Genomic DNA, 22,642 nt, shown 5'->3' with positions numbered 1-22,642 from the left:
TAAAAAGAAGTCAACTAGAAACATATTAAGTGACAACAGATGATACTTGGGAGTTGGTCAAACTCATAAAAGCAGTACATGAGTAATTATTTCAAACAGCACAGCCATAGCCCTCAGCCAGAATGGAGCAATCATTTTCCCACAAAGTAGCCTTAAAGTCAGCATTTTGTAATTTTTTTAATCTCAGAAAATACTTTTATAAATACATTCTAACATTTAGGAATATAAGAGAAAAAGAAAACTAACCATATTTGAGAACTTATATGCACTCCCATTTTATAATTGGTTTATAACCAAGTATGGGCTTCCTGTGTGGCTGAGTGATAAAGAATCCACCTGGTAATGCAGGAGACACAGAGACTCAGGTTTGATCCCTGGTCAGGAAGATCCCCTGGAGTAGGAAATGGCAACCTGCTCCAGTATTGTTGCCCTGGAAAATTCCATAGACAGAGGAGCCTGATGAGCTACAGTCCGGGGGGTTACAAAAAGTCGAACATGACGGAGCAACCAAGCACAGATCGTGGTGAAATATGTCACAATGAAACCACATATTTGGGGGAGGATATTTCTGAAGAAGTGTCTGGATTTCCAGCAACCCTTATTTTGCGTCGTATTTTACATTGACTAAGTCAGAGACTTGCAGTTTATCTTCCATAGGCTAGAGCCCTAGTATCCATGTATTACTAGCATTCTAGATGGTAAAGTAACATAGCCTTTACACAAACGCCAGATGAGAAAATAGTGTTTCTCAAAATGTAGTCATGGGCCACTTGTCTTCTGATTAAGATATTTGTTAACAAGCAGATGCTATGGTCCACTCCAGTGTTAATCAGGTGATTTTGATGCAGTACTGAAGCCTAGAAACTACTGCTTAGAGGAGGAAAAGATTAAAGTTTGAGAATTTCTGGACACCTGAAATAAATTTCTGGAATTCAGGCAAATCTTTACAAAATAGTCACCAGAAATTATAGTGATATGACTGATTACCTACAACATCCAACTTGTCATAAACCTGACAAACACCTCCATTCATTTATTCACTTAAGTAGTTATTCAGCTCCCACTCTGCAATAGGCATTGTTCTGGCAAACAAGGCAGGAGTCACCAACTTAAGGGATGTTTATTTTCATGCAGAGAAATACATAAAAATGATGAAGACTAATAGAAAAAAAAAGTCCTTAATGAGAAATTTGCTTTCAGCAGATTTCATGAGAACTATATATGATCTGTGAAATAAGAGGTCTTGATTTAATAGCACAGTAAGCAATATAACATTTATGTCTTAGTATTGGATAAGAGTTTGGAAACTTCCCTGAGTGAAGGGTGTTGGCATAAGTTAACTTCATGCTCAAGTAACTAAGGTTCCAGTTGGTATTTCCTTGCCTGGGGTTATCACTGCTCTGTTGTTTCACCTGTAAATATTCTAAGTGAACTGAGTTGTTAAAAAAAAAAAAAAAAAAGTGGTTCCATATGGTTGCTTTCAAAGTGCTTTCACTTCAGGTCCTAGGCTGAAATCTGGGCATTTTAGCAGTGAGTAAATGCCTATCCTAAATTTGAAAAAAGATGTTCAAATCCAGTTTTAGGATATAGATCAGATTTCACCCTCAGAACTTGCTAGATTTTTCCCTTCCTACTTAGGAACCTAATACAAACCCTTGCAGGCTGCAGCTCTTCCAAAAGCAGTCACAAGGCACGTGTACATTCTTGTCCTTACCAACTAACTTTAATTAGCATGATGTAATAAATTTTAGCAGAAAGTACATCATTCCAAACAGTTTCTTTTTCCAAGGGTGTTGGCCGGCACCATTTGCTGAAACAAAGGAACCAGCCACCTATACCTCTGAGCACAAGTTCAGCACAAAGGGCTGGTGTTCCTGAGGCTGCCTCCTACCTGGCCAGCAGAGCCAGAGGGCCATGTTTTCCCAGGTCTCGTGGCCAGAGTCTTCTCTGGATCAAAGGAACTGGAACAAACACTGCGAGCCCCAGCATGCCCTGTGCTAGGTGTTAAAGACTGGGCACCGTTGGACTTTCGTCTTTAAGAAAGTGGAAGAAAGCCCTCCCTAACATATTTTTATAGGAGTGAGGATTTTAAAATGAGCCAAGAAAAAAGTTTGAGACATAGGTAGGACTATCTCCTTTAAAACTGAAGAATATTTTTTCTGTGTGGGAGTTTTCTTTTTTTTTTAATTTATGTAAAAAATTTCCATTATTCATGTTTGGTGGCCTAGTAAAAATACATGTTTATCAAGACAAATTGGATATCACAGTTTCACAAAAAGGTCAATAATATCACTGTCAGACATGTACAAATGGTCATTCAGCTTTATATCAGATACTTTTCAATGAGTATATATTGTTAACAGTCATTGAGCATACCAAGATGATTGCTATTCACAATAACATTTATCTACTCCACATTTTACTATTTGATCACTTTGGTCCACTAAAAAGCAAGATCATCTGTCTGCCCAATATACATTGAATATGCTTCAGTAGACAGTCTGATGAAGTCAAAACTCAAAGACTATGAAAATAGATGACACAGAGTTTACTTGAATTTCTGGTCATGTTAGCTATGCTGGAAAAAGATCATTCCTCTCTAGGGTTTCCCCAGGACACCAGTTTGATCCCTTGTCCACAAGTTCCCACATGCCACAACTTCTGAGGCTGCGTTCTGGAGCCCAAGAGCCACAACTACTGAGCCCGCATACAATGAGAAGGCCACATACTGCAACTAGAGAAAAGGCCCCAAGAGCAGCAAGTACACAGTCCATATGCAACCACCACTGAAGCGCAAGTGCTTTAGGGCCCGTGCTGTACAAGAGAAGCCACCACAATGAGAAGCCTGCGCACCGCACCTAGGGAGTAGCCCCCACTCTCTGCAACTAGAGAAAAGCCTGTGAGCAGCAACAAAGACCCTGTGCAGCCCAAACATTAATTAGTTAATTAATGTAAAAAATTGTTCCTCTTTAAAAGCCAGTCAGGATTCAGTTTTCCATATTTTATTCCCTAAGCAAATAATTACTAAGAGCACACCATGAGCCAGATGCTATACTAAAAGCTTAGAAGCTGAAGTAGCAATTCTGAATGAAAAAGACCAGAGCCCTGCTTTCATGGAGGTTTTAGTCTGAAGCCACAAATCTCCAATTTTTGAGCCTTCATCAGAGTCACTGGAGAGGTTGGTAAAATAAAGATTGCTAGGCCTCATTCCCAGAGTCCCTAATTCAGGAGGTCTGGGATGGCTCAGGGGTTAAGAATCTACCTGCCAAGGCAGGAGATGCAAGAGACGTAGGTTCGATCCCTGGGTCTGGAAGATCCCCTGGAGGAGGTAATGACAACCCGTTTCAGTATTCCTGCCTGGAAAATCCCATGGACAGAGGAGCCTGATGGGTTATATATAGTCCATGGGGTCGCAAAGAGGCACACATGCCTGAGCACACAGGCATGAGCACATATGACAAGTGCCCAGGTGGTACAGATGTTACTGCTCTCAGAATCACAGTGAGAACCACAGCTCTAAAAGCCTGATTCAGAAGCCAAAGAACCCTTATACTCTGAGAGAATAAGGATCTAATGTAAGCAGGGAAGGCCAGAGATCTGAAGGAGGATCAAGCTAACAAGTTTAAGGAAGTCAGTGGTAGACCACTCCTGATACAGCGGGCCAGCCCAACATCCTCGAGCCCAGAGAGAGCACAGAGTTCCAGCAAGTCCGAGTTCCAAGAGTGGTTGAGGTGCAGGACCCAAGGAAAAGCATCTCTGTCAAAGAGGCTAAAGAGGAAGAGAGACCAAGCAGGACTTCACCTGCTGTGATGAGGACTTGAGGTTTTTATATCAAGACCAGTGGAGAGATATTTAAGGATGTTCAGCAAAGCAGATGATTCGGTTACAGGTGTTCTACATAATCTGGATGGAATGTGGGAATAGATGGAAGATGGCCAGCATAGAAACAAGGAGGTTGCTTAATATATAGATATATATATTTTTTCCAATATAAAGAGAATCTGTGGTTGTAGTCTGGTGGCATTATTGAAGAGCCGTAAGAGCCGGTGGATCAGGAAGATCCTGTCTCAGTATTTAGTTCATGCTCACGTAGGTGGCCCCAAGGATCACTGACTATTGCTGTGTTTCAGACACTCTAGTGACAGTCCTGATGATCCAAGTGGCTGAAAGACATATCAGTAAAAGTAATTGAAAGTCTTCATTAACTGAATAGATCGAGTATTTCCCCATCTCAAGGGAACAGGGACTTCACTACCTTGTGAAGTCAAGGTAGTGAGCGTTGTGTGTGTGGTCGGTCATGTCCAACTCTTTGCGACCCCATGGACTGTGGTCTTCCAGGCTCTCCTGTCCATGGGATATTTAAGATAAGAATTCTGGAGGGGGTTGCCATTTCCTCCTCTGGGGGATCTTCCCAACCCAGGGATCAAACCTGCGTCTCCTGCATCTCCCCCACTGGCAGGCAGATTCTTTACCATTGAGCAACCTGGGAGGCCCAATAAGTACAAAATTCCCCCGCTGTTCATACACAAAGGGTGTCCTTTTACAGTCAGCCTGCAACTGCTTCAATCATGATGGGTATGGTGTGGCACCCTTGTGTTTACTTTTTAACTGGCTCTTAAAAAATCTATGGGGCATATATTAGAATGACTTGAAAGTTTAAATCATGGAAAAATGAGAAGCAAGATCTCAACAGAAACTATATACCAACCTCACTGTTTCATTCCCTCATGGCTACACCCAGCCCCACAGCAAGTCCCATCAGCTCCATATCCAATATCCAACCACCTCTCACCATCCAGTCCAAGCGATCACTATCTCCTGCCAGGACAACTACAACAGCCTCCTAATCAGGCTGCCAGCTACCATTTCCTGGGCCTGCAATCCATTCTCCCAGAGAATGGATTCTCTACAGAGTAGTCACAGCATCCTGCTTGAACCCTTCAAGGTTCCTTTTCACAGACTCCTTGTCCTAAGGAGTCTCTAGGACCCAATGCAGTTTGGCCTGAAGAACCTTTACAATCTGATCTTGAGGTACTCTCCTTTGTTTGTCGCCTTCAAATGTGCCAAGTTTAGTCCTGCACACAGGACATGGCACTCGCATCTCTTGCTTTGGACCCTCTCTTTGACTCTTCGCATGGCTGACTTCTTCCCATTCTTCAGGCGTCAGTTTAATAGTTCGGGCCTTGTGATCACCTTTTCTAAAATGCCCTCTTTCATGCACTGCATCACAGGATGACATTTTATTGTTCCTATAGCTCTTACCCATATGTAAAGTCAGCATATTTCCATATGTAAAATCAGCATATTTCTTTATTTGTTCTTTTTTCAATCTTCCTTCTCTAGAAGGTAACTCCCATCACTGCGGGGGCCCCATCAGTTTAAATATTGCAGTCTTCCTAGCACCTGTTATTTTGTCTGTTACATAGTAATCCTCCAATAAATTTGTGTTGATGAAGAGTGAGTATAGGAGTATCAGTCTCAAAGAACTAAATTAGGACTTTAGTATTTTGGTTTCACGTGTGTGTGTGTGTGTGTGTGTGTTAGTCACTCAGTTATGCCTGACTCTTTGCAACCCCATGGACTGTAGCTGGCCAGGCTCCTCTGTCTGTGGAATTCTCCAGGCAAGAATACTGGAATGGGTTGCCATTCCCTTCTCCAGGGGATCTTCCCAATCCAGGAATCAGATCTGGGTCTCCTGAGTTGCAAGCTGATTCTTTACCTTTGGAGCCACTGGGGATGCCCTTTGGTTTGATGGGTGTTACCCTCAAACACTGTTTCATACCTAGTGGTAGGGTGATTATCTACATCAGGGTTTCTATCCATTTTAATGTGCATGCAGACTTTCCTGGGGATCTTGGCTAAAATACAGATTGTGATTTCTAACAAGATGCCTTTCAAGTGTTCAGACATATTTGGATAGACAGAGTTACCCTTAAGTCTTGTGATAGCTAGGATAATGGCCTCCCAAAGATGCCTACTACTTAATCCCTTGAACCCGTGAATGTTTTTCATTACATTGCAAAAGGGAATTAAGGTTACCACTGGAATGGCAACCTTAGCTGTCAATTGCAGCTAATCAATTGACCTTAAGTTTGGGGGATTATCCAGATGGGCTCAATGTAATCATGTGCTGTGTGCTAAATTACTTCAGTTGTGTCTGACTCTTTGAGACCCCACAGACTGTAGCCTTCCAGGCTCTTCTGTCCATGGGGATTCTCCAGGCAAGAATACTGAAGTGGGTTGCCATGCCCTCCTCCAGGGGATCTTCCTAACCCAGGGATCAAACCCACGTCTCCTGCATTGGCAGGTGGATTCTTAACCACTAGCATCACCAAGAAAGCCCCAATCCTTAAATGTGGGAGGGGAGAAGAGCTATATGAGAAGATTCCGTGTCAGAGTGATGGAATAGGAAAGACTGTGTGGCATTGCTGGCTTTGAAGATGGATGGAAAGAGATCCAAAAGACAACAAATGTGGGCAGGCTGTGGAAACTGCAGAAAGCAAGGGAATGCATTCTCCACCCTGAGGGCCTTCAGAAGAAATAGCCCTGCAGACACCTTTGTTACAGCTAGTGAGACCAGCTTTTGACCTGTGGAGCTGTCAGATAATATGTCTGTGTTATTTAAAGCCACTAAGTGTGCTGTAGTTTGTTTTAGCAGCCACAGGAAACGAAAACAAACCTCCTCCCAGAGAATGACTGTAGGGATGGTGTCCTCCGTCCTCTTACCTCAGTAATAGAGGAGGAGGGGCGGAAGTGTTAGTGTGGGACTTCCGGGGCGGTCTAGTGGTTAGGACTGCACTTCTAACGCAGGGAATATGCGTTCAGTCCCTGGTTGGGGAACTAAGTGTTTTTTAATCACTCAGTTGTTTCTGACTTTTCTGCGACCCCATGGACTGTAGCCCACCAGGTTCCTCTGTCTGTGGAATTCTCCAGGCAAAAATACTGGAGTGGGTTGCCATTTCCTTCTCCAGGGATCTTCCCAACCCAGGGACTGAGACCACATCTCCTGCATTTTCAGGTAGATTCTTTACCACCGAGCCACCTAGGAAGCCCGCTGTGTGGGCCAAAAAAAGTTAGTGGTCTGATTATATGTAACTATCTTAGTTTCAGTCGGAATGACCACCTACTTCAACCTGCCATCTGCCAATAGATAACCTTCCCTTCCCCTTCCTCAGCACCCTGAGCTCTAATGGATCTCAAAGTATGGTCTCTGGATTAGCAGCATCACAATCACCTGGGGACTTGTTAGACGTGCAAATTCTCAGGATACACCCCAGACGAACTCAATAAGAAACTCTGGAGGTGCCACTCGTGTTCCGTTCCAACAAGCACCCCTGGCAACTCTGATGCTCACTTCGATTTAGAACCATTTCTCTAACAGAGTACAGTATCACTGCCTCTCTTGTTATCCACACGTTTGAGGGCACATGATTTTTCTGTAGTTTTCAAACCGTATTTTCCTGGGCACTAAATGTTTCTTTGTTCTCTCCTAAATGATCAGCTACAACAAGAAACAGACTATTTCATCAAAGGAGAGGTCGTTTCAAGTCCCTACTTTGGATTAGAATAGAAATCTAAAAATCAGTAGTGATTTGTAAATTGCATCAGGGCAAGGAGTTAGAGACCATACTTCTCTGTGTTTCAGGCCAGAAAAGGAGATGATAGAGCAAAGACTTCCCTCTTTCTTCCCTGTCCACACACTGCTCAGGCTGCCCCTAGGAAGTCAGCTGCATATGACAACAGAAACTGAGGTCTGATGCAGAAGCAGTTCATTACAGCCACCAACTGGAATAATAGACAACGAATTTAAAAAAATTTTTTTTCAGAAGCTTCTTCAGAAGCCAGATCATAGAAGGAAAGGGAGCAGGTACGTGTCTTCCTTTATCTGAGGTTGTTAGAAAACAAGCTAATGTGTTAAAATATCAAATACTTATAAAGGTGTTTGTTAGTTCACTCAGTCGTGTCCGACTCTTTGCTACCCCAGGGACCATAGCCCGCCAGATTGCTCTTTTCATGGGATTCTCCAGGCAAGAATACTGGAGTGGGTAGCCATTCCCTTCTCCAGGGGATCTTCCTGATCCAGGGACTGAACCCAGGTCTCCTGCATTACAGACAGATTCTTTACTGCCTGAATCATCAGGGATGCCTAACTTATACAGGGATTCTCTTCAGAATCAGATGTCACCTCTAAAACACTTTCCCTGTCTTCCTCAGAAGCACAAGTGTTTTAATAAATGATACTGTCCTTCTTTGCCGCTCCCTTTTAATCCTCTTTTCCATGTCATATCAGCATCTGGTGACATTGTTCCGAGTGGTTCTAGCCCGTCTCTTTAGCAGTAGACTTTTCAAATATTTGGGGTGTTTTTGTTTTGTGCCAACTCACTAGACATCAGTCACGTCAAGTTTCTTTTTAAAATTGTGAAATTATACCTTAATCTTTAGTCCTTCTGTTCTCAGCTGATTTTTAGGAAGAGTTAAGGACCTGAGAGAAGCCGACTCCAGGGCCACTGTTTAGGGGGTAATTTTGAGATGATGAATACCCACCAAAAGTCACAAAATGGCTAGAAAAACCCAACCAGAGTGAGTGCTCGGTCGCTTCAGTCTTACCTGACTCTCTGTGACCCCACGGACTGTAGCCCACCAGGCTCCTCTGTCCATGGGATTCTCCAGGCAAGAATACTGGAGTGGGTTGCCATGCCCTCCTCCAGGGAGATCTTCCCGACCCAGGGATTGAACCTGAATCTCCTGCTGCCCCTGCATTGCAGGCAGCTGAGCCACCAGGGAAGCCCAGAGGTAAGATCCATCTGGTTATATTACCTTATTGATTAGGTGACTAATGGATTGCAGGAAGCTCCCAGGTCCTTTTTATTATCAGTTGTCAGCACTGACAGAGTAAATCAGAGTCTTAAGACAGAACTGCCAGGAAGAATAAGACAAGCCACAGTCACCATTCTCCCAACCACCGGCAGTAATTAATGATACTTGAGCAGAGTTGTGAGGGATGTCAGAAAGGGCAGCACTTCAAAGGAAGTCAGGAGAGTTCAATTTGGGGCTTCCTGATCATTTTGGTTTTGCAGTTTTACTTCAGTCGAGGAGATAGCATTCCTCTCCCCAGCCTCTCAGTATTCAAATGATGGAACCCGATCCTTTCATTTGCAATGGAAATGAATAGCCTACTTTGAGAACTGAGGAAAGTCTCTAAGCAAAGGTTGAAAAGCAGCCTTTTTTCCTCATCTTCTGAGCCAGGAGATGAGGCCAAAGGCAAGAAGAACTGGAGCTGGGCTGCTTATTGAGAAAGGACTGGAAGGAGTTTGCAATTTTAATTCCAGGATTTGAGCTGACGGTAATGAAAGATAAAGGAAGTTAAGAGAATCTTGCTACTTCTTGCAGATGTCAGGACTATGGAATGATGGTTTGTTTGTCTTGGCAAAAAGCTTAATGATAAGGCTTTACTTGTTCTTTTGTCCTCGTATTTCCTGGTTCACCTTTCCAAAAACATACAGGACTCTATATTACATTTTTACGGAAGTGAAATTATGAAAACATCGACTGTATTATGCACTTACTATATGGAGTTTGAAAGCATATAGAACTACAACACATAAAATAAAAAACATCCCAACCTTAATTCCCAGAAAATGATCAATTTGCTATTTTACATGTCCATTATGTTGTTTATAAAAATCACTATGAATTGTTTTAAATTCAGTTTTTTTGAAACTGACATTAAATTGTTAACCTCGTTGCTGAAATGTAACATTATGAACAAAATTTGGTGGAGGAGGATGACTAAATCTGTAAGAGAGCGAGCTAGCATTTTCATTCTGCTTTAATTTTTCACCTCTTTGAAGACACTGCTTCGAATGTTCTAGGTTCCTGCTCTTAAACATGGCAACACACAAGGCAGGATGCTGGCTCTACTGCGGTTGTCACTGTGATGTTCAGTGGCTGCCTGGCCGGGATCCTGAATATTTTTCAGCAAGTCTCCAAAAGGCAAAAATAACACAAACTAAGGAAGCACCGCCATGACCAAATATGTCTTTGGTGACTACATGGGATTGTATTTTCCACTGAAGTTTATTTTGTGTCATGTGGCACGCTCTGAAATTTGTGTTGGACTACCACATACAAGAGTATTTCTGGTTTGCCTTTGTCCAAAGTATAGGAATCATTAGTAAAGAATGAGATGGGGTTTTTTGATTTCCAGGAAGAGAGTTGGAGATCCACTTAATTATGCTTCAAATCATTACTGAAAGAAGAGAGAACTCACAACTAAAATTTGACTTGCATTCTATCTATTGATGGAGGGCACAACTCACTTCCACCCATCATGCTGTCCAGTGTCAATATTTATTACGATCTATAAAATTAAATACAAAGTGTTTCTTCTGGCCAACCAAATAGCGTGATAAGATTGAGGAAGTCCTTTCTTGCTCAGTCCATTATTCATGACAAACGTCAGAATGTGGGTAATTCCCATCTGCTGAGCAGATGCCATTCAGACCACAAAGTGCAAAGTACACCTAAGCATTTTACAGTCAGCTTTCGATCCACTATTACTCATTCAAACTGAGCAAGGAGCCTTAAAGGAACAGAGACCTTTAAAGGGACAGGAGCCCTGGTATCATCTCCCCTATACCTGTCACCCCCATGTTAAGTCTTTCCCTGGTGAGCACTTATCTGGGAGCTTTAATGACTAACTCTGGATGTCCATCTGCATCTAATAGAGTCCTCTCTCTGCACTGTCATCCACAGTACCAGCTTCTGTGCTGGGGAAGTTTATGATTCTATGTGTTCATTTAGTTAGAAGTCAAGTTTATATGGAGGCTTGTTATTCCTTAGTCTTGTAAAAACACTATTCATGTTATACACTGTGTAGTAGTGTTTTTTTTTTAATCCTTGTGATACATTATGATACGGTATTCCATGTTTGAAAAACCAAGCTTTTCTTAGAAAATCAATTTATATATCACACATAAAGTAATGGGCTTCCCTGGTGACTCAGCGGTAAAGAATCCACCTGCCAATGCAGGAGGCACGTGTTCGATCTCTGGTTTGGGAAGATTTGCCTGGAGGAGCAGAGAAGGCGATGGCACCCCACTCCAGTACTCTTGCCTGGAAAATACCATGGATGGAGGAGCCTGGGAGGCTACAGTCCGTGGGGTTGCGAAGTTGGGCACAACTGAGCGACTTCACTTTCCCTTTTCACTTTCATGCATTGGAGAAGGAAATGGCAACCGACTCCAGTGTTCTTGCCTGGAGAATCCCAGGGACGGGGGAGGCTGGTGGGCTGCCATCTACGGGGTCGCACAGAGTCGGACACGACTGAAGCGACTTAGCAGCTATAGAACTTAGCCTTGACCCTTCACCCCAATGCCATTGCAGTGGTTCTACTCATCTTGCTGCCTTCATGTTTTTTACCCTGAAATCTGGATGGCTCAGTGGGTAAAGAATCTGCGTATAATGCAGAAGACACAGGAGATGTGAGTTCCCTTCCTGGGTCAGAAAGATCCCTTGAAGAAGGATATGGCAACCCACTCCAGTATTCTTGCCTGGGAAATCCCATGCACAGAGGAGCCTGGAAGGCAGTAGTCCATGGGATTGCAAAAAGCTGGACATGACTGAGCGAAAGTCTAGTTAATCTACCTCGTCTACCATAAGTTCCCTAGTGGTCCTTAGGAGCATCATATCTTTCTCTGTGTGAAAGCTCCAGTAACTGCACAGTGAATTCTAAACTTCTTTTAGAACTTTGCAAGCTTCTGGCCTGCTTCTTCATCACTTACCATACCCCATCCTAAATGTCCTGTTCTCAGAATCAACTTTTTGAGCTTTCTCCACAAAAGCTATGGAAATATCTAGAAGGTCCCTGTTAATACTTTCTTTGCCTGGTAAGCTCCTCACATCTTTATTCCTTTGCCTCCAAAGTGCAAAACAGGCAGCACCAATTGCTTGAAGCTCTCACTCGTCCTCAGAATATGACTGAGACCTCTTTATTGTGTTCACACAGCAAGTGGATGAATGAATGACCACTAGGACGAGTCTTCTCTTAAAGGACAAAATTTGAACAATTCATCAAATAAAAAATGATTAACTTGACAATAATTTCTTCAGTTCCTTGTGGCCTGGTTGCCCAAAAAAGTTGAATTAGAATGTTGTAGGCTATATTGTATTTCCAGTATTGTATTAGGTCCATTGTTACATCAGGTGCATAAGCTAATGATCTTTAAAAAGTTCCTCAGGTGAGGCCCACAGGATAAAAACATGATGAGGTTTTAATATTTGGAATGCATTCACCGTTACTATAGTTGTTCACCTAACTTCTGAATTTTCTAATTCCTCACTTTATTGCACCATTAACTTACCCAATTTTATCCCAACACTATTCTCCCAAACTCTTGCCTTATTCTGCATGCCAAAATACTTCAAAGTACTTGCCATTGTGGTGTCAGAAAGATCCTGCCTGTGGTGGGGAAAATATGTAAGGTATCTGTGGTCTTCAGTTACCTTGTGTTACACACAGTTTATAGGTTGACCAAATACCTCAGTAAAAGGTCAGATAATATGTATTTTAGGCTTCGTGGACCATATGGTTTGTGTCAGTCACTCAGCTCTGCAATTATAGAAGGAGAGCAGCTTCAGACAATTAGCAAAAAAATTAGTGTGGCTGTATTCCAATAAAATTTATTTATAAAAACTGGGTGTCCTGGGGTCACCCAGTTTGCTGACTCCTTGGGTCATATGGAGACTTATTTCTGTGGAGAAAGATTTAGTCTGGTTCTTTTCAGATATAGAAACATTTTCCAAAGAGCTTGCTCACAGAGAATAATCTAATTAGACATGGTCCTGAGTAAATACTTTGAAGAATACGTGTACCATTCCTTATCATGCAGTTTTATCAGAAACAGAAGCTGAGGGAACAAGATTATGTAAAAATTCATTTGCTTATATTACAATTCTCACAGCTTAGCATATCAGGATTTGCATCCCAAGTGAACTGGAAATTTCCATATGCCACCCTGGCACCATAATGAAAGCTATAAAGTGCTCATGCTCTTTACCAGTATGTTAGTTTTTAGGAACTATCCCACAGCAATGACTTCAATGAAATAAAATCCCTTGTGTGCTCAGTGATATTTAAAACAGAAATATTCATCAGCACTAGAATTCTAAAGTAAGCCAGTTGGAAAATGGTACAGTAGCATAAAGTAATTCTGCAGAAAATTTTTTGTGGTGTTTGTATGGAGTATATTGATCCTTGGAAATAGGTACATTAAAATTACAAGTGAGAAAAGTGAAATGAAAAGTATGTTTCAGTTCAGTTCAGTTCAGTTCAGTTCAGTTCTGTCGCTCAGTTGTGTCCGACTCTTTGCGACCCCATGAATTGCAGCAAGCCAGACGTCCTTGTCCATCACCAGCTCCTGGAGTTCACTCAAACTCAAGTCCATCGAGTTGGTGATGCCATCCAGCCATATCAGCCTCTGTTGTCCCCTTTTCCTCCTGCCCCCAATCCCTCCCAGCATCAGAGTCTTTTCCAATGAGTCAACTGTTCACATGAGGTGGCCAAAGTTTCAGCTTTAGCATCATTCCTTCCAAAGAACACCCAGGGCTGATCTCCTTCAGAATGGACTGGTTGGATCTCCTTGCAGTCCAAGGGACTCTCAAGAGTCTTCTTCAACACCACAGTTCAAAAGCATCAATTCTTCGGTGCTCAGCTTTCTTCACATTCCAACTCTCACATCCATACATGACTGCTGGAAAAACCATAGCCTTGACTAGATGGACCTTTGTTGGCAAAGTAAAGTATGTTTATATGATCTCAAACATAAAAATCAATATACATGAATTCTGTCAATCAGTATTCATAAGAGCCTACCATGAGCAAGGCTATGCTCTAATCACTGAGAAGACAGCAATGAATAAAACAGACCAAAATCCCTGCCCTCATGGAGCCAGGATTCTTATGAGAGGGAGACAGATGTTAAAGATCAAAGGAATTTTAGCAATTACTATACCTGAAAATTTAATATCATGAGCTATCTCCCTCCTAAAACTGATGATGTAAAAGAACTTTTCACACTTTGATATTTTAGTTTTATTTTCTGAATAATATTTTTTTCTGATCATTTCATTCAACCAGTATGTGTTGAGTTCTTACTATTTGCCATGCTCTCTTCCAGGCACATGAAATATAGCATGAACAAAATATGAAAACATGCTTATTCTCTTGGAGCTACAGTCTAGTGGAGGAGATAGAATGTTAGATAAATAAGTAGAATATATACAAGGTTAGCGGAGAAGGCAATGGCAACCCACTCCAGTACTCTTGCCTGGAAAATCCCATGGACAAAGGAGCCCGGTGAGCTGCAGTCCATGGGGTCACTGAGGGTCAGACACGACTGAGCGACTTCACTTTCACTTTTCACTTCCATGCATTGGAGAGGGAAATGGCAACTCACTCTAGTGTTTTTGCCTGGAGAATCCCAGGGATGGGGGAGCCTGGTGGGTTGCCGTCTATGGGGTCACACAGAGTCGGACATGACTGAAGTGACTTAGCTTAGCTTAGCTTATACAAGGTTAGATGGTGACCAAGGGGCAGAAGTAAGGAGGAAAGCAAGATATGAATGTTGGAAGAAGGCAAATTTTCAGATTTGGTTATAAGGAAGGTCTCTTTGAGAAGGTGACTTTGGAGGAAATAGTTAAAGATAATGAATGCAGGACAGTGTGATAGCAGGCTGGAGGTCATTCTGGATAAAAGTTCAACAGGTACAAAGGCTCTGGGGTGAGAACGTGCCTGGAGTACTCAAGGAACATCAAGGAGGCCAGCGGCTAGAGTGCAGTAAGTGAAGGAGGGAGAAGCAGAAATGAGGTGGAAGGTGTAACAAGAAGCAGATCAAAGCTGGCCTTTGAAGTTGTTGGAAGGATATTGACTTTTATTGTAATAATGAGAAATATTAAAGAGTTCTGAGCAAAGGAGAGAGGCTATTGGCTTTACATTAAAATTACTCCTGCTGTTGAGAATAGACAACAAATACAGGGAGGCTTTTAAGAGATTGCTGCCATAATCCAGGTGAGAGAAGGTAGCTTAAACCAACAGGTTGATAGAGGCCAGAGGGGGAGGTGAATGAGACAAGCATCTTGAGTCATAGCGGCCCAAAGAGAAGGATGGAGGTGTGGCAGGAACCAGTGTTCCCACTGCCAGAGCCTACCTGCCACAAGGTGAGATGCTTGGGAGCAACGACGGCTCCTGAACCGGTGCTGTGCCCACCCAACCCCCCACCCCCCCAGGGGGTAGCACAAGGTCAAGCACAGACTAGTTGATGAACTTAAGTTGATTAAATTGTTGTAAAACGAAAAAGGAAATGTGAAACAAAATCTACTTTATGGCTGCCTCCTGCTACAGAATACTCTCTTCACTGCTTTGTCTGGAGTTATTTTCCATCCTTTGGTTATTTATTTATTTTTCTCTTATGAAAATATTTTTATTTTAGTTGCTAGCTGTCAAAATAAAACTAATCAAAATTTAAAAAAAGAAAAGAAACTGGAAGACCTTGACAACAGAGATGACAGTAGAAAAAATAATAATAATAAAGTCATCTCAAATCCTACCTACTATACTATCCTACCTACCTACTACAAATATATTGGTGTATATACTCCAGAATTTTTTTTTTTGGGGGGGGGCTGAGTCACATGGCTTGTGGCATCTTAGTTCCCCAACCAGGTATCTAATCTGGGCCCTCAGCAGTGAAAGCCTGGAGTCCTAACCACTGGACTGCCAGGGAATTCTCTTTTACTCTAGAATTTTAGATAAAGAATATTTTAAAATGTCAGTTTGTTACTGTCAGATAAAAAGAATCTATACTTAAATCATGTGGAAAATGACTCCTTCCTTGTTTATCAAGAAAATCTTTCAAAACAGCACATAAATTAGCATGCATTGTATATGCAAAACTATGTATCTATATATAGGTTTCTTCCCCCACATAGGGAAGCCAAAGCTTTCATCAGGGTTTCAAAGGATACTGTGACTTAAATAGGTTGAGAGCCACTGCTTTAGATTTTATATTCAATTCAAACTTTTGCAGCCAGTCATTTCTTCATTACAGAAAATTTTGAAGAACTTTTAAAAAATCAAATTCAACTTGGAAATTATTCATACATATTTTCACCAAGGGAAAATAACCATCTAAAGGTCAGATTTTGTTTGTTTTACTTTGGTTATTCATTTACGAATTAACACCTTCAACATTTGGTGATGTCCTAAGAAGCTTTCAGCTTTCAATGACTTTCATTAAAATGACAGAATAGTAAAGATTTCATTGAACCATTTCATTCTATCTCATACCTTTATGAGTTGAAAGCATCATTATTGCCTTTTACCATTAAAGAGTCTAAGACTGAGTGTAAGTGAATGTAATTTATTTTTCAGGGACCAACTTGATTCTTTACTGAAGACCTATAACATCTTTTATAGGAACCAGAAAAATCTGCATATTTTATATGGACAGGTAAGCTCGTCAAAGAAATGCAATACAGTTTAAAAGTGAAAGTCGCTCAATCCGACCCTTTGTGACTATAGTCCATGGAATTCTCCAGGCCAGGATACTGGAGTGGGTAACCTATCCTTCTCCAGCGCATCTTCCTGACCCAGGAATCGAGCTGAGGTCTCCTGCATTGCAGGTGGATTCTTTACCAGCTGAGCTACCAGTGAAACCCCAAAGGGTAGGCCGCATCCGCTGTATTGCCAGCCAGCACCCAGGGAGGTTTCTGGCACATGTATATGTGTGTTAGTCATTCAGTCATGCTGTTTTGTGATCCCCATGGACTGAGCCCGCCAGGCTCCCCTGTCCATGGAATTCTCCAGGCAGGAATACTGGAGTGGGTAAGCCATTTTCTTCTCCAGAGGATATTCCTGACCCAAGGATTGAACCTGGGTCTCGTGCATTGCAGGCAGATTCGTTACCAGCTGAGCCACCAAAGATTGATTTACAGGAAAAAGAAAAAAAAAAAGTTCCGTAAAAGTACAGAGAAGTCAGGATAAGTTGGACTCCATAATACAAATGGTCTGGGAAAAACGGGTGGATAATTTTCGTTTTAGACTATACTGAAAATCCTAGTCCTGAAACATCTGTAAATTTCTAAGTATTTTTTGGAATGGGCAAACATTTAAAGTAACTTTAATGACATATTTGCTTTCTACTTTAAAAACAGAGTATGAATATCTTTTGAACAGCAATTCCACTAGAACTCTACCTTACAAATAATTCAGCAAAGTCTTAAATCTAGCAAGCATTTTTAAGGGTGCAAAGGTTAGGCTACTGTATCAAGTGACCTTAGATTTTCTTTAATATGTTATTCTCTACAGGTCTCCCCACTCAGTCTTGTATCCTAATGGAACTCACTTCATATCTTTACAATATCTTCCTGGTCTTAGGGCACATTAGAATTGTCTACCTATGTTTAGATCTTCAGATGTGATGGTACAGCATTGACTTTATGCCACTCTTGGCATTTGGGACAGAAGGAAATTTATAAGCCTCTTTGGCCTTTACTAGTGAGCCTAAATGATTTAGTTTGATCAGACATTTCAATTCTCCTCCCAAATGTAATTTTCTACAGAAGCAGGAAGTAGCTAATCCTTTTATAAAGAAATGGGCCTAAGTTTTCTAAATGGCCTAATTTAAAATTATTTCAATATTGTCCTATATCTTAGATCAGTAAAATGCATAACTGTAAAAATATAAACTTTAGGAAAAGATCAAAACTTTAAGGAAATTATTTTAGATTGTAATTCAATAGTTTCCATGTTTCCTTTAGGAAAATTTTGAATTTTGATGTGACAAGCATATGAATTGAGGCATGTCCTTTCTATTCGGTGAATTGGTGCTCAATTTACAAAAGTCATTTGATTTTTTAAAATAAAGTCTGTGTCTTACATAATTTTTTAAACTGCATGAATTAAAGTATATAGTGAGAATACCAGACTGCTTAATCTTTCATCTTTACTTGCTGACAATAAAATTAGAATCCAGAATTTTCCAAGTCTCTGACTTAGCTATAGTGATGGACACAGTTCAAAGGGGCAGTGCGTGGAATAACTTCAGCTTTCTTAATCTCTGATTAATTAATGAAATGACGATTTATTGTTTACAACACAGCAGACTCTGTTCTAAAAGCTAGAGACAACAATGAATAAACGAGAGAATGTCCTGCATTCATGCTCGTTACATTTTAGTAGATAGAAAAAGAACAAAAAAGTAAATTGTGTATTAGAAGGTGAACAGGCTGTGGAGGAGAGCAAATCAGGGAAGAGGGCTCAGGAATCTAAGTGGATGGGTAAAGAAGATCATTTGACCACAGGCTGAAAGGTATCAGGGTGCTAACCTTGCAGGAGTCTGTGGAACATGCATTCTGGGTACAGACAGCAGTCTGAATCAAGGTCCTGAGCCTGGCTGGTGTAACTGAGGAACAGCGGGGAAGCCAGTGTGCCAGGAACCTCGTGAGAATGGACTGGTAGAGAATAAGGAAGCTAGAGAAAGAACTGAGAAGGAGAAGGCGCTAGAGCTTGTGGGATCTTGTAGATCACTGCAAAGACTTCAGCTTGCGCTTGAAGTGAGATGAGAAGCCCCTGAGGTATTGAGATATGATCTAAAGATTCATTTTAAAAGGGTCTCTCTAGCTAGTCGGCATACATAGAGGGACAAGAGAAGAATGAAGTAGACCACAGAGACACTACTGCAACAATCTGGCAAACAATGACAGTGGTATAGACCAGATTTGTGGTAATGCACGTGGTGAGCATAGCCGTATCGGGGATATATTTTTAAGGTCAAGCTAATCAGATTGGCTAATGTATTGGATTTGGAGATGTCCAGAATGAAAGAAAGATTACTGGGGACTGTAACAATGTTGATGTGAGCAACTGGAAGAATGGGAGTGATATTTAACAAGATGGGGAAGGCTGGGAAAGGAAAATGTTTAGGAAATTTCAAGAGTTAACTAGGATCGTATTAAATTTGACATCGAGTTTGAAAGCTGAAGTTTAGGGGGAAGGTTAAGGTTTGCGCTGGAGATCTAAAATTGGGAGCTACCAGTTTAGAGATGGCATGTAAAGATCATTGAGGTCACCAAGGATATCGGTATAGACCTACATGAGAAAAGGCCTAACAGTTGAGGCAATGAGACTACAGAAGTGCAACCAAACCTTCAGGGGTAATTTATGTAGTTAATTTCAAAAGAGATGTTTTCTGAAATTAAAAAATATTCTCATATTCCTTATATGAGAAAACCTCATTGTCTGATTATAGTCGGAGTATTTCTTCTTGAAAGCAAAAATTAGATAACCTGAGAAGATCAGTTATTCTATGAGTTTTTGATATAAGGGATTCATGGAAGTATAATTAGGCCAAAGGAAAGATATCGTACATCAATAACTAACATGTAGGCCCTGCATCTTGTACTGCCATTTCAGAGAGCAAATTGTGTTTGGTTACTAAGAAATGGGGCTTCCCTGGTGCCTCAGAGGTAAAGAATCTGCCTGCAATGCGGGAAGACCTGAGTTTGATCCCTGGTTCATTCCCTTGGAGGAGGGCATTACAACCCACTCCAGTCTTCTTGCCTGGAGAATCCCCATGGACAGAGAGGCCTGGTGGGCTGCAGTCCGTGGAGTCACAAGGAGTCGGACAGAACTGAGTGATTAAGCACAGCACATAACATATTAAGAACTGATAAGTGCCTGACCTCACAATAATCTGAAATGTGGTCTCAAAAGTGGGGAAAAGAGCAAAACTTTGTTTCAGGAGTGACTCCAAAGTAGGTTTATCAGCCAAAGAAATAATAAGCAACAACATTTACTGAGCACTTTAAATATCAGTTCCTATGATTCAGGGACTGTTATGATTTAATTCTTCAGAAGAAACAGCCCAGGTTTAAAGGTGTTTGACATTTTGTCCAAAATCATACAGCTAGGAAGTAGCAAAGCCACAGTTCAAACACAGGGCTATCTGATTCCACAGCCTGGAGTCTTCATTATACATTCAAATAGGAATTGAGTCATTTATGTTTTCTAATAATTGATTTTTCATAATAACAAGTAGCTATTGGATATTATAGTAGTTACTGAATAGATGAAATATCCTTCTATTTTTCAAATTTATTATAATACTATAACTCTAATAAGAGACTTTTGCATATACAAGAGAGAAATGGATTAGAAAATACATTCTATATGAATGTGCTTAGATATTAATATTTACATTCAGAGAATGAGTAAGTGTTCAATCCTGTTTACTAGTTTTTCTTTGTTTGCATGGAATTTCCTTCTTTTTCCTTCTTTTATTATATTTCCAACTTAAAAGAGATTAAGTGCTATTGATTTTTTCAAAAATATCATGTATTTTTACATACATTATTTCACGTTTTCTGCATAATAAGTGTGTGAGCCAAATTTTTCCCCTTCAGAAATGAGAAAACAACTGCTAAACTGATCAATACTATTCAGATTTCTACCCTAGTACAGCTTTTAATTTTGCTTTAATTTTAAGCTAAATAGAATTAGAGAATTAAACTTCCACTTAATTGTAGAATCAAGAGTTCAGAAAACATTTTACCATACTGTGCCCTCTGGTGGGCATGTCATCACCATTATGACTTTGCTGGTTGTCACTATTTTTAAAAATAAAGGAATGTTTCAGAAATAGGATTGTTTTGTAGATAAATTTAAAAGCCAAATAATCCCATCTGGGAATTTTTTTTTTTTAGCTGTCAGGATGTCTTACAGACTTAATTTCTACACCTTCAGTTAAAACATTTACCTTCTATAAATAATACAAAACCAGTGTTTGAGATGGTTGGCTTCTTCCCTAGACTGAAGATGGTAAGCTAATTGTTGAAGGAACGTTGGACATTTTCTGGGGAGTAAAACGGCCTATCCAACTGAAAATACAAGATGAGAAACAAATCCCTTCTTTGAGGGTGCTGGAGTCACCAGAAGATTTTTCCAAAAGGTGAGCTAGCTTTTATGGTTTTACTTCCTTAGAAAATGATCTTCATAATTATTTTTCTTGTGCACACTCTTGAAGATGAAAGCTCTAAAGCTTATATCCACTCTCATTTAATCCCCCAGCAACTCTAGAAAGTGGGTGTTCAGAAACCAGGACTCTGAGAGGTTAGGTAGTTTGTGCAAGATACCCAGTTACCATCCAGCAGAGCTGAACTGGACCTCAGGTCTGTGGGCACCAGAGTCTGTGCCCTTGACCTCTCTGCTGTAGTCCTTCTCTTCTAGGAGCCTTCATTCTTTCACTAGAATAGATAAGAGATACAGGCAAGATTTCATTCAGTTCAGTTCAGTTGCTGAGTCGTCTCTGAATCTTTGCGACCCCACGAATCGCACCACTCCAGGCCTCCCTGTCCATCACCAACTCCTGGAGTTCACTCAAACTCACGTCCATCGAATCAGTGATGCCATCCAGCCATCTCATCCTCTGTTGTCCCCTTCTCCTCCTGCCCCCAATCCCTCCCAGCATCAGAGTCTTTTCCAGTGAGTCAACTGTTCACATGAGATGGCCAAAGTACTGGAGTTTCAGCTCTATCATCAGTCCTTCCAATGAACACCCAGGACTGATCTCCTTTAGGATGGACTGTTTGGATCTCCTTGCAGTCCAAGGGACTCTCAAGAGTCTTCTCCAACACCACACTTCAAAAACTTCAATTCTTTGGCGCTCAGCTTTCTTCACAGTCCAACTCTCACATCCATAAATGACCACTGGAAAAACCATAGCCTTGACTAGAAGGACCTTTGTTGGCAAAGTAATTCATTGGCCTTGTGCTTATCAGCAAAAAGGAGGATGAAATTTAAATTTCCCCTTTTCATGGAATAAAGGGCTTTTCCTGCTTTCTGGAAAGGAGACTTATGTTCCATCTGATTGCTGTGTCCTGTCAAACAGGATCAGGACAAAGTACAGGTGAAGTACAATACATGCACGAAACAGTTCCCTGTGCAGGTTTATGTGACTGAAATGTTGTCACTGAATCATGCAAAGACAGCGGGACCTTTGGCCTCCAGAGGAGAATTCAATCTGGGGCCAGAGACAAGGCTTGATCGCTCAGAGCTTTTGTGTAATAAAGTTTTATTAAAATATAAAGGAGATAGAGAAAGCTTCTGACATAGACATCAGAAGGGGGTAGAAAGAGTACCCGCTTGCTAGTGTTAGCAATGAAGTTATATACTCTCCAATATGCTACTGGAGATCAGTGGAGAAATAACTCCACAAAGAAGGAAGGGATGGAGCCAAAGCAAAAACAATACCCAGTTGTGGATGTGACTGGTGATAGAAGCAAGATGCAATGCTGTAAAGAGCAATATTGCATAGGAACCTGGAATATCAGGTCCATAAATCAAGGCAAATTGGAAGTGGTCAAACAAGAGAGGGCAAGAGTGAACGTTGCCATTCTAGGAATCAGTGAACTAAAATGGACTGGAATGGTGAATTTAACTCAGATGACCATTATATCTACTACTGCAGACAGGAATCCCTTAGAAGAAATGGAGTAGCCATCATGGTCAACAAAAGAGTCCGAAATGCAGTACTTGGATGCAATCTCAAAAATGACAGAATGATCTCTGTTCCTCTCCAAGGCAAAC

General features: G+C 41.1%; 1 protein-coding gene across 2 annotated transcripts in view; it reads left to right on the top strand.

Annotated features, from left to right (window-relative positions):
* Positions 1 to 22,642, top strand: part of RASSF6 (Ras association domain family member 6) — a 66,543-nt gene that overhangs the window by 19,800 nt on the left and 24,101 nt on the right. For both annotated transcript variants that reach the window (XM_040237055.1, XM_040237054.1), the window contains exons 3-4: positions 16,430 to 16,508; positions 20,866 to 21,005. In XM_040237055.1, coding sequence (XP_040092989.1) covers positions 16,430 to 16,508; positions 20,866 to 21,005 — 219 coding nt within the window. The remainder of the gene's footprint in view (positions 1 to 16,429; positions 16,509 to 20,865; positions 21,006 to 22,642) is intronic.

This window comes from Oryx dammah, unplaced genomic scaffold (assembly GCF_014754425.2).
Source record: "Oryx dammah isolate SB20612 unplaced genomic scaffold, SCBI_Odam_1.1 HiC_scaffold_3, whole genome shotgun sequence".
NCBI lineage: Eukaryota > Metazoa > Chordata > Mammalia > Artiodactyla > Bovidae > Oryx > Oryx dammah.
This window is presented reverse-complemented; position numbering and strand designations above follow the sequence as displayed.